Source organism: Eretmochelys imbricata, chromosome 6 (genome assembly GCF_965152235.1).
Source record: "Eretmochelys imbricata isolate rEreImb1 chromosome 6, rEreImb1.hap1, whole genome shotgun sequence".
NCBI classification, from domain to species: Eukaryota; Metazoa; Chordata; order Testudines; family Cheloniidae; genus Eretmochelys; species Eretmochelys imbricata.
Window position 1 is genome coordinate 28175160 of NC_135577.1, and position 13333 is coordinate 28188492.

General features: G+C 44.3%; 1 protein-coding gene across 1 annotated transcript in view; it reads right to left on the reverse strand.

Moving 5' to 3' along the window:
* The window catches only part of OSBPL5 (oxysterol binding protein like 5), a 99047-nt gene extending 93449 nt beyond the window's left edge, over positions 1–5598 (reverse strand). Inside the window, exon 1 of the mRNA XM_077820042.1 lies at positions 5455–5598. Coding sequence (XP_077676168.1) covers positions 5455–5590 — 136 coding nt within the window. The 5' untranslated portion in view covers positions 5591–5598. The remainder of the gene's footprint in view (positions 1–5454) is intronic.
* Between the last annotated feature and the right edge of the window lie 7735 nt (positions 5599–13333).

Below are 13333 nucleotides of genomic sequence, written 5' to 3' on the forward strand. Positions count from 1 at the left end.
GTGAATCTATCAGAAAGAGCTTTTCATCCAAGTGTTTGTCAGGTGTTTTTGTTAAATAGGTGTTCATCAAATTAAAGAAAAAAACTCAGGGTTTTCATCAGCCAGACTAAAAATCCCTTTCTCAATTACTAACCTTTCATTGTTGCTTGTGACGTCATTATCCCACTAGCTCTCCAGTCCTCTCCAAAGTTCTCTGGCAAAGAGAGAACTGATTTTTCTTATATGAACTATTTTCAAGTCTTCTTTATACATAACAAAGAAGTTAAAAAGGGCTTCCCCTCTCCCTTCCCCTTAAAGGGAGCTTTGGATGCATTCACTTGAAAGGTGCAAGGTTTTTAAATTTTTCCCTTAGTTTTCTTTTTATGAGGACTTATTTAGCTAACACTCAAACTTTAGCTATAACTGATACTATACACAGCAATACACTTCCACTGTAAATAGAGTCTGTGTTTTCTGGAGGAAAGTGTTACCCAGAATGCTGGAAATACCAGGGGACTATACTTATATGAACCTTTGGCCCTTTACAGCTGCAGGTATGTGCTCTTAGGCAGGTGCCCATAGCATCTGAGATGTGGATCTCCAACACTGGGGAGACCTGTATGTGCCAGCTCTGATTTAAAGAGAGAACATCCACCTGAAGTGTAGCCAATTAAAAATAAATGGTTAATAGTGCTACTCCCCCTTCCAAATTCTGTGGTCTTCCGACCACATCCTACTTTCTTCTAAAAATGGTTTCTCTTCCTTATTGCTATGTGGGGGAAAAAAACATAAACAAGGGAAAATAATGAAACTGATTCTTCAGTTTGTGTACCTTCTGTAAACAGAGAAATATATCTTTCTCTAAATTCTTTCAGCTACAACAATCAGAAAGGTTATACGTAACAGTAAGCAAAGAGCCAGAAGAGCTATTTCAGTTGATCTCCCCCTTTAAAAAAAAAAAACAACAGTACTAGTTTCCTCACTTCAGAGAACCTTCCTAATGTAGTTTGACTGGGGTATAAACTCTGTCACTAACTTTTTACTATATTTATTTACATGTCCTAAAGCCACCCAGGGCTAGTTTTTGGGCTTGTGAAACCTGTTGTCCCAGCTGTGGTAGAGAGCAACTATGACTGACTTGATTCTGTGTGAGAAATAGCTGAACTTCTGCTGATGGTGCTAGGCCACTGCAAGCTCCTTCCCAGCCGGTAACGGGGCTGCCTACAACTTACTTTAGTTCCTTCTCTGAGCTGAGAATACAGCATCTGGACACAAACTTGGGAGTGGGGAGGAAGTGATCAGTGGAAAAGCCTACACAACTAGAGTTTCACAGGGGACAGAGAGAAGGGAAACCCAGACTTCTTCACAGGAGTAGCAGCATCTACCAGAGCCCGGGGGAGGAGGGGAACTGGAAAGGTAATTCCCAGTGAGGAGAGACACCCTATTGGCCCTCGGAAAGGAGACAGAATGAGATACAGAGGAAAAAAGGGAGCAGAAGAAATGGAGTAAAGAGGAAGCTACAACACTCTAGGGGGGAGAGAGCTGGGGAAGAGAGAATTGGGGGTGGGGAAAAAGCAAATATAGAAGATGGAGGAGGAGAGTCTGCTCTTGCAAAGAAATAAAAGGCAAACTTAATAAGTGTTATGGAGATAGAATGAACTGGAAGGAAAAATAAATGGGATAAAAATCCAAGGAAGGAGGACAAAAGTAAGTCTCCTCCATCCCTGGACACACACCCAGAACTCTTAGTTAGAACAGTGTATTAATTTGTGCTTTTTTAAACTGTATCTCTGGCCTACATTCTCCTAAGTTGAGGACAGAGGGGATGAAAGATGGGTGGCTGTTTTCATCACTTGTACCAATGTTGCAGGATCCTCTAGCTAAGTAGAGAAAGGCAACAAAAGCTCTAATCCAGCACACTGCACTTGTTACACACATACACCCGGTGGGTTTAGGCCAGGCCAGTTAGACTGCTCCCTCTACAAGAAGGAAAGAGAAACAAAGTAGAAGGCTGGCAAAGAGTCAAAGCCTGTGATAAGAGAGGACTTCACCCATGACGTGCTGAGCATCTACTGCAAACCCTCAGCTCCCTTTGGTTTATGTGGGTGTTAAAGAGCACTCAGCACCTCACAGATGAGCTAATTGAATTTTTGAGACTGTTGGTAATTATTCTGCATGGACCCCGTGACAAGCAGCTGATCTCCATTTACCCAGCAGCAGAGGAAGCTGATGACAGCAGGAAAACTCTTTGCCTGTGCTCTTCAAAATGTAAGTTTCCTAAAGTTGACAAATAGGCTTCCCAAACTCTAAAAGCTGGCCCAGCTCCTGGGTTGGCTCAGCAACGACAAAGTAGTCTATTGCCAAGGCTTTTTGCTCCTGCCACATCTCTATATGGAGTTGTAGTTATCTGCCATCAAACTTTTGAAAGTGGGCAAACATATTAGGTGTCTCAGCATTTAAATGTTCGGGTGGAGATGCTTGTGGACTAATTTTCAACTGGTCAACACTGCTCAAAATCAGGGCCCAACCTGTCTCAAGCTAGACACCTAAATCAAAGACCTATTTAAATTATGGACTGGCGCTGCATTTTTTAATGGAAAATGTTAGTTTAATCAAAATCTAAATATTTTTCAAAGAAGAGATTGACACTGAAAATTCGAAATGGAAAAAAAATGTTTTAGAAAATTACTGGGATTTTGGACTTTCGTTTTGGATTTCAAAATTTCTTTTGAAATTTTCCTCACGTTTATATTTTTATGTTGTTTCATGACATGTGAGTTGCAGTACTGTATAATATGCACTAGTACAACTGGCATGTCAGGCTGACATGATAGTTAAAATATCCTGTTATTTTTGTTTTATTTTTAAACTCATTAAGGGCAGCTGCTAGTTAAACTGTTTCATTACAACACAAACAGGAGACGTTTCGACCTACAGAAGATAACATGTTTCAATTGGCACAAAGTCGCAGCTGCCCTTAATGAATTTTACAGTAGAACACTATAGCATAATATGACACGTCAATGGTACTACTAACAACCCTACATAGTGTTAACGTATACTGACAGGTTGCAGAGTAGCAGCCGTGCTAGTCTGTATTCGCAAAAAGAATTTCTTTTAACGTATACTGTTAACCCTAACCTAGCACTACTGCCAGATCATGAAATAATGTAAAAATACAAAAGTAAGAGAATAAAACTAATGAAATAAAATCTGAAATGAAATTTTGAAACTCTGAAACAACATTCCAAAATCCTGAACACATTTTCCAAAACTGATTTTTTTCTTCAGGAAATTCCAATTTAAGGGACTTTTGATAATAGTTATTTTTGTTCTGAATTGTAATTAATTTTGTTGTTCAAAATGTTGAAATTTGCCCCAAAGCGAAAATTCAGCATTTCGGCCAGGCCTACGATTGACCCTCCCTTGTCAACTCTTTGGTTCCAGATCTGACCTTGTTCTCTGCTTGTGAAGCACTGAGGGCCAGATTTACAAAGGGGTCTCTTAGGTGCCTGCTGCCCAGTAGAATTCACAGCCCAGAGTTAGGTGCTCAGGCTCTCTCTGGAGAGAATTAGGTGCCTAAGAAAGGGAACAAGAAGCCAGCAAGCTGAGCATGGAGCTGCCTAAGCTAGCTAGTAAACAATGCCACAGAGGAAGGGCCCTCCCTCTACTTGGGATTCTCAGCCATAAGCCCTCTCCTGGAGTTAGATGTCAGCCACTTTAGGTAAACTATGCAAGAGAAAAAGGCACCGCCCCACACACACACACCTTTCCCATGCCATTATAGCCCTATGGCTAGGGCACTTACCTGGGACATAGACAGCCTGTTTTCAAATCTCTGCTCTTTCTGATTTGGAGCAAGAACTTGAACTTAGCTCTGCTCATCCCAGGAGAGCGCCCGAGCTACATGCTGTTCTGGGGTGGGTCTCAATCTCTCCTGTTAAAACTGTTCCATTCAGTATGAATAATTAAATATTCATTAGGCCAAAGAGAAAAGTAGGACAAGATTGACTGTATATCCCTGTGGTTAGGGCATTCACCAGTGATGTGGGAGAATCAGGTTTGAGTCCCTGCTCCACATCAGGGATTCAAACTTGGGTATCTCCTATATCTCACATGCATATACTAGGCACTTACACATAGGCTCATCCCTGATGTCTTTTGTGTTAGGTAGGCATGCCAGCAAGACAGGCAAGAAAATGCTTACTTTGAGAATCCCACCAGGGCTTAGATGTGACAGGAACCAAACAGCTTGGCGGCATCAGGATTTAGGCAGCTTTGCATATGCCCACTGGCAGAAACATCGATGTCTATGCAGTTTAGGCACCTACTGGGGAAGGTGGTACCTGAGCAGTGGTTTTGTGAATGGCATTGGTGCCTAAATGTTGGACTTAGGTGCTTAAAGAGGCAGTTAGATATATCCCTTTGTGGATCTAGCGCCAAGTACCTTTTTGGGTGCTATATAAATACGAAATATCACCTTGCTTTTTGCAGGTGCTGTATCCTTTTCTCCTGAAATATCAATGTGCTGACAACTCACTGAGGTACCACTAGACTTGATTATTAAGTACAGAAATGACAACCACAAATTATGACTTTGCAAAAATATGATTGCTCTCTCATCTAAGGTTAAAGCACATGTTTACAAACTGGAATCTGAAGCACTGTTTGCAGACTGCAATCAGAGAAACATTTTGATTGAGTATTTATTACACACAGCAAATACCAAAAAAAATCATGACTTTCATTTCCTGTAGAACAGATGTTTGCTAGCAATTTTAGACTAAATCTGAAGGAAGTATTGTGAACTCTTGAAGCTGGTGTTACACTTACTGCAACTGAGCATATTGCTAGGAAAAATGCCGAAGATATTTTTGAACATTGGTGAAAGAGAATTTGCATTTGTAACATTTATTGTGCACTGTAGGGTCAAGTGACTTAAAAGAAGTAATCACAATTTGCAAAAGGGGCTGGAAATATTGGGTTTCTCAATTTTTGGGTACCCATGTGATGCCTTAAAAGGATCTGCTTTTTAGGGTGATCCTTTTTAGGTTCCTCAAATTGGGCACCCCAAAACAGAAATACCCAAAATCACTTCTTAAATTTTAGGCCATTCAGTGTTCAACAAGTTCTGAGCCTCATCTCTGAGGCGTGAATGTCCTTCATTCCCACTTAAATCAATGGGAGCGGAAGGCTTGTAGCATTTGGCAGGAACCACTCAATACTTCATAGAATTGGGGGCCTCCTTTGCTGAATGAGTTTGATCTCCTGCTCATGCGTCCATATAAAGCTGTTTCTCTTTGTTTCTTGCAGATGCTCTAATAAAATCCACTTACACTCACCCACCCAGAGGATTAGTTCAGTAAGTGGGGTACTGTTTGTCTGTGCATACGCACTGCTCTGAGATTTGAGATGATTGAAGATAGGCTGAGAGCAGCATGTGACACATTCTGAAGCCATGTAGCACGCACTGACCTGGGCTGAGTGGGTAGATCTCATTATCAGCTCCGAAGAACAGATTCCGTGTCAGCTTGCGAGGATCAATTTTCTGAGGGGTGGAAGAAGCAGGACAGAGAGAGAACCTGCGACGAAGAAAATTCTCCTCCTTCATGGCATGAGCAGTAGGGGTTTTCTAAAAGGAAGGGACAGAAATAATAACAGTTAACACCAAGACACAAGAAACCAAAGTTTCACAGACAGATGACTCTGCTTCTTCAGAGCTACCTAAGCAGAGCACTGATTCCATTTTTAGAATGCCAGAGAGCTATGCAAACAAACTGCTATATTAGGAGGAACAGCCAAATTCCTGTTCTTCTGACTCTTGGCCATTCACGAACGGTGGGGAAGTGGAGTGACACTGGTACAAACTCGCGTTCATGGATCCAGCCAGTGTAACATCCATTCCTTTACGAGGCTCTGAAGATAACTCCTAGGTAACGGTTACTTCCTGGACCTAGCAAGAGCAGAACACTGAATTGCTTTGCTACCTTTTTTAAAAAGCAGGTTCTGGCTTTAGGCGGCACTCACTGAGACCAGAGTCCAGTCTAGGGCATAAAGAGGAAGACCCCCTGCCAGGATGCTGATATGAGTGTCTTGAGCTGCACAGGGACCGAGCACCGGAAAGGCAGTGTCCTTCCTGCCCAATTTCTTCATACAGCACATTTGAGCAGCATCACATTTTCTTTCTAATGGCCATTAGATCAGCTTCAACGTTTGACCAATAGGGGTAAGCGCTGCCCCTCTCTTGGGCTACAGAACAGCATTTATCTTCCTGAAAGCCTCCCTGCGCCTCAGTACAAAAGCTGGGTAGTGCTGTGCTATCTACCACCGCGCACCTGAAGCACAGATTATCCTTACTGGAATTAAAGGTTTCTTTTATACCTTTCTGACAAGCAGTTCTTTTTCACTCATCACAATGGGGTATTATGATCATCGCCCTGATTTCTAGGCTTTATTCTCCCTCTGATGTGCAACTGGCGGCAGAGTTCTCATGAGCAGCGATGGGAGTTAACTTTGCCTTCAGAGTTTGCAGAAGGGAATACATAGTATGTTATCTCTAACAGGATGAATTATTGCATGAGAAAGAGATCTTGGGGGAGACCCACTAGAATTTCAGGGCACTGTTTCCTGAAAAATGGCCTGTAAGTTTGCCCATCTCTTCATGCTGTGAAGTAATAATATGCCAGCTCTTTGGGGGTTGGACTAGATGACCTCCTGAGGTCCCTTCCAACCCTGATATTCTATGATTCTATGGTGCAGCTGAGGATAACACAGCGGAAACAGCTCCCAGCATGATTTAAAGCAGCCTACGGGCTCTTTAAATTACACTGGCTGAACTGATACCACATGGACCACTGGACTGGCTGAGGGTCATGGAGGATGCTGTGCACTCCAGCCTGCTACTGGGAAAACCGCCTCCCTGCACCTGAAACCCTCCCCACTCCATCGCTGATAGGAGAAGCCTCAACTGCCCCTTCAGGGAAGCAATTACAATAATGTTTTTTGAGTTAAATAGCACTTACACGGCCAAAAGGTAAGTGTGAGCCAGGAATCTATTGGTGCCAACTGGTAATGGGCACCAGAGAGGGTGCATAAGGGTCTGGCATGTACAACCTAGTTCACCAAAGAGTGTCATGTGAGGTCTCAAATAAAAGCCAGTGTCACATGGGTCATAACTGCCATTGCAAAACACATGTAAGGATGTTATGTAGGGAGCTATGTATATACACTGAAAATTACGTTCTGAAAGTCTGTATCTAGGGACTGGTCACCAGCAAAGGTAAAAAACGGGTTTTCTTTCAGACAAGAAATGTTAATCTATCCCGCTGTTTACATGTCAATTAGGTATTGTACAGTTCACAATGGGTCTCTTCTCATCAGTCTGAACTGAAAGCTAATGAAGGATTTTGTGAAAACATCAAAGAGAGGAAGGTCACAGGAAGAAGTAAACAGTGGAGGGGCCTGGGGGCGGGGGGAAGGCGTGCACATCAGAGGTCTGCTCACGTATATTTGGTGGACATAGAAGACACTCTGGCATCCTTCAGCTAGGAAGTAAGCGGGGTGAGTTTGCTTCATGAAAAAGGGGGTCTCATCCAGACTTCGTTGAAAATGCTGGTGAAAACTTTGGGTGAGATAAGCTTCTTTAGACAGCGAGCTGGACTTGTTAGTTAAAGTTTAATCTCTAGAAAGCGTGATCTTCTTTATACATTATCATTTGCTTCCACTCTTCATACTCACTGTCATTTGAACCCCTGATCTTTGATAATCAGTTTATTCTTGTTTGCACTATAAATATATATAAGAGCTGTGCGTTTAATAGAGCTTTGTTCCAAGGGATAAGAAATAAATTGCGGTGTATTGTTCCTTTCAGGGAGCACCAGGCCTGGTAATTCTGTGCCAGTTCAGTGGGTACGGGGCTGGACGCTAAAGGGAACATAGGGAGGAGTTGGGCCTAATGCTCCCCTGTAGAGAGAGTGAGGCTTGGAAGGCGGTGCTTGTGTTGCCTGAGGCTGGTGGTTTAAGGGAACTCATGCATAGACCAGACTTTCTTCACACTTAGGGCAGGTGGTGACGAGGTGTCTCACAATCCTGGGGAGTGTCACAGTAAGAAAGATGTTTCCTTTCTTCCCCATGGACCAATTTTAGGGCATGTGAACCAAATTTACTATGCACTATTACAGTGGTTCTCAAAGCCAGTCCACCGCTTGTTCAGGGAAAGCCCCTGCCGGGGCTGGACTGGTTTGTTTACCTCCCGCATCCGCAGGTTCGGCCGATCGCGGCTCCCACAGGCCACGGTTCACCGCTCCAGGCCAATGGGGGCTGCAGGAAGCAGCGCGGGCCAAGGGACATGCTGGCCACCCTTCCCGCAGCCCCCATTGGCCTGGAGCAGCGAACCGCGGCCAGTGGGAGCCGCGATCGGACGAACCTGTGGACGCGGCAGGTAAACAAACCGGTTTGGCCTGGCAGGGGCTTTCCCTGAACAAGTGGCGGACCGGCTTTGAGAACCACTGCACTATTATATGCATATTTACAGAAGCAAGGGCAGGGTCATCCAGAACAATGAGTTCAGTGTTGGTCTTGAGTTCTAATCCCACCTTTTCCCCCGACTCACTCTGTGATCACTTCACCTTTCTTGCCTTTAGTTTCCCCATCTGTAAAATGGGGATAACTTCACTTACCTCACAGACGATGAATTAAGGTCTGTACAATGCTTTGAGCGTACAGAGTTCTCTAAACTGCTAAATATTATTGTTATTTACCCTTCTGGAAAGCGGATGTAAAATGCTAAGGAGTCACAGTAGTAGCATTTCATTGTGACTACTTTGCATGGGTATCCATGAACACAGTGGAGAATCTGTCCCAGTATTTGCTTTTGGGAGACAGAACAGCTCATTCTTAGATGGACCTGAGCCACAAAGTCCAGATCCAAACTGCTCCAAAGGTTTGAGAGAGTGCTGAGCCAGTGTTTCAGTTTGGGGCCCATTCAAATTGAGAGAATAATTGTATGGGGATGCTGACAGATCCATTTGTTGTGTAAATTTCTACATTCTGACTATAGAGTATTTGGGGAGTAACATTAAATTCAAAGTTAATTTAAATAGAAAGAAAAGGAAAATGCATCTATTCACATCACATGGAAAAATATTTAAGCCCATGTTATTTTTAAATAACTCTTTTTAGAATACTCACACTGAGATATTTTCTGTCTCCATTCCCAGAAAGGCTGTCTGAACTTTCCACCTTTGGAATTGCTTTTAAGATGCCACAAGCAAAAGCAAACCCTTGGGATTTTCTCCCCAAATAACATTGGCCCAGACAGGCCAATTTTATCAAACTGAGCTACAAGAAACCATTCAGAAACATAATGTCCACCCAATGGAAAGAAGGCTAGGGAATAAGTGACAAGCTTTAACTCTATTTTCCATTTGTCTCTTATCACTTGTCCCTTTCACTGCAGAATTTCTCTTTGATTTTTTAATAGAAAGCTGAGAATGTGCATCGCTTCATCTCAGCAATAACACAAGAGACTCATTTCTAGAGCTGTGGGCCTGCTCCCATTGAAATCAATGGCAAAACTTCTATGGACTCCAATAGGAGCACTGTTCTGTATTTGCTTAGGCCAGGTGGAATACATTTACTTTCAAAATATTTATCTACCGTATCTACATATTTATGATGACAATGGGGCACATGTTTTATACACTACTGTGTTCTTCATTTATTATTTTGCATCACTTAGCCACAGAAAAACTCTCATTATTATGAAGTTACTCTCTCTTTCTTCCTTATACATACTGAGGGGACTTGTTTGCAGCAAGGACCATTCATGTCCCTGTCAGCTGTGGGAAGCTACTGGGTGACACTGTACTAACAGGTTTCCCTCAGTGTACAATTTGTACAGGCTGTACCCTTTATTTATCACATCATAACCTTGCAACAACAACACATGTCCTTGTGACCATGAAGATTGATTCCTGTTATTCCCTCTAAATAGGGCTCCCTGACGCAAAGCATCTCCATTGCCTACTTGTTCAGAATGCAGCAACACATTTGTCCACTGGTTTGAACTCGTGATCGTATTCGCACACCACGCATTCTCTCTGCTGGCCTCCTTTCAAGTGATGGATTGGCTTCACATTGCTACTGTTGGTTTATAAAGCTCTTAAGGGTGTAGTCTTTAGTCCCTGGCTACATTTGAGACTTCACCCTTGACCCTCATCCTGATAAGCATCTGTCCTCATGCACCATCTACCTTTTAGTGACCCCATCATTGCAACTTAAATTTGACAGGTGACAGGACCTTTTCTGTGTTGGACCCTAGGGTGTAGAAACTCTCTGCGCCAGATTCACTTCTTCCTTATTTTTGGTATAGTATAGAAGACAGATGTTGACTTGGGTTCTTAGAGTATGTCTACACTGCAATTAAAAACCTGCCGCTGGCCTGTGCCACCTGACTCAGGCTTGCAAAGCTCAGGCTAAGGGGCTGTTTAAGTGTAGTGTAGACGTTCAAGCTTGAGCTGCAACCCGAGCTCTGGGACCCTCCCACCTTGCAGGATCCTAGAGCCCGTATTGCAGCAAAAGCCTGAATGTCTACACTGCAATTAAACAGCCCCTTAGCCCAAGTCCTGTGAGATCGAGTCAGCTCGCATGGGCCACCCACAGGTGTCTAATTGTAGTGTAAAATACCTCTAGATTTCATTTCTCAAGAATGTGAAGAGTTTGGTTCCCATGACGATTCCTCGGCAATGGGCTGAGATATGCAGACTTAACTTGCTAGAGGCAGAGAATTTTACTCCATTCCCAAGCTCAGTGCACAATGCAGTAGAAAAGACATGAAATGATTTTGTGTTTGTGTGTGTCTGAACACTTTATTGTTTGGGGTCATTCAAATTCCTTTAGCTAGTTGGGATTACATAATGTATTTGTAATTTTTATAGCTGTCCATATGTGCTCTCCTGCCTGTTTCTGTCTAGAGTTATATAGCGCTCCTGAGACCTCTGGGTAATACACACTTGCAGGCACCAGAGGCAACGTTTTCAGAACTGACCTGAGTGGGAACTACTGGGTGTTGAGCACATCTGAAAATCAGGCCCTAATTTAGATGCCTAAATATGGATTTAGGATAGGTTACCATACGTCCGTATTTTCCCGGACATGTCCGACTTTTTAGTTCTTAAATCGCCATCTGGGAGGAATTTTTAAATATCTAAAAACATCCGGGAAAATAGGGACGTATGGTAACCCTAGATGGGAGTTGCCGGAGCCGCGGAGCGGGGCTTGCAGGCGCTGGCAGCGCACAGAGAGCCCTCCCGCAACCCGACCCTAAGAGCCGAGGGACCTGCCGGGGGGCGAGTCCCGGCGGTGCTTACCTGGGGCGGCTCCCAGGAAGCATCCGGCAGCTCCCTCTGGCTCCTCCTAGGGTCGGGTCAGGGGGCTCTCTGCGTGCTGCCGGCGCCTGCAAGCCCCACTCCACAACTCCGGCAGCTCCCATTGGCTCTTTTCCCGGCCGATGGGAGCCCCAGAGCTTGTGCTTGTGGCAGGCGCAGCACGTGGAGACCCCTTGGCTGCCCCGATCCTAGGAACCGAGGGACCTGCGGCAGGAGCGGTGAGTAGGTGAGTGGGGGGTGGGGGATGAAGAGGCGAGCGGCGAGGGAGCCAGCAGTGGGCGGGGAGGGTGAGGGGGCTGGCAGTGAGCCAGTGGCAGGCGGGGGTTCTCAGGGCAAGCATGGGGGTTTCTGGCAGGGGAGTGAGGAGGTGAGTCGCAGGTGGCGAGTGGTGGCTGGGAGACTGAGGAGTGACTCGGCAAGCCAGCTGCGGGCCAGGGGGTGAGGAGGGGTGCGGTGGCGGGGCCGAGCGGGGATGGGGCGGGACTTGGGGCAGAGTGGGGATGGACCGTGGGCGGGGCTGACAGCACCCCAATGTGGAGTGTCCTCTTTTTTGAATGTTCAAATATGGTAACCCTAATTTAGGAGGCTAATTTAGCTTTCTGCTTTTGAAAATCCTGGACAATGCATAAGGCTCTGTTACTCTAGTGCCACAGTGGGGAAGGAGAACTGAGGAATATTCATGTCATCTGATCTTTGCTGATCTTCCTGCCAAGAACTTTCCACTGATTTGTCCCTAGGCCTCATTTTCACTCCTCCTCAAAACTGCACAGGAAGCCCCTGCAGACTTGTGTCTTGTGCCATGCTCAGAATGTGCGCCTCTTGCATGAGTTCCCAAATTCTGCCCATCCAACAGCAGTATTGCACTGGTTCCTCCATGTATGAGGTGCTTAGCACCCATAGATCCAGAGCAGATTTTGCCCATGAGAGAAACTTTCACATATGGAACTCACTTTGCTTCCCACAAATGACATTCCAAACCCATTGCTACTTGAGAGGAGTCAAAAGGGGAATGGCAGGTGTGAAGCCCTTTGAATTTGAAAGGGAGTGGCTGGATTTCAAACTCCAAAACTAAACCCACCTCTATTGTTTTAGTTCCAGGTCAGTCCAACATTGGAAGAGGCCAGTTTTGTGGTTCGAATTTGGATGTGGGTGCAATTTCACAAGAACAAGTGATCCTGTGAGATTTCCACCATTCCAGATGACCAAAATCTCATTAAATCAGCTGCTCTCCTGAGATAGGGCAGGGTGTGGGTCCAAGAGGTATGGGTCAATTTCGATTAGCGCATACAGTCCCTAACTGGGCATGTTTTATATAATTTACTCCTGCCACTGTCCAGAATAATCTATATGAGATGGGAGTGGGGGCTGTGTTTAGACTGTAACCAATTCAGAACACAGGCTCATATTAATGTTGCCTTTGCAGCACTGATATATGACCATCTGGACCCAAAAATCAACTCGGGCCTGAATTTGGCCCTAGGATTTCAGCTGAAGAATATGAAACATCAGAAGGGAACTTCCAAGCACAAGCACTCTTGTTTTTTGGGCCTGAACCAAACACCTTGGATTTGGACATTACATTATTGCTATTGGTTTTAGGGGGAGTTGAATTATTTTGAAATCCTAGCCCAGATCTAGATATGTATTTTGGAGCTTGCTCCAAGCTGAAACAACCCCCTAGTTTTGAAAATATGGAGAGTGGGTTTCAAAATCTAGATCAGATTAATAGATTTTAAGGCCAAATGGGACCCTTATGAACATAGCCTGATTGCTTGTGTAATACAGGGTGAAGAATTTAACACAGTAATTCCTTCATCAAGCCCATAACTTTTAGTTGAACTAGAGCACATATTTTGGAAAGACATCTAAACTTGATTTAATGACTCCAAGTGATGGAGAATCCACCACATGTCTAGGTAAGCTTTACTAATGGTTAATTATCCTCACTTAAAATTTACACCCTATCT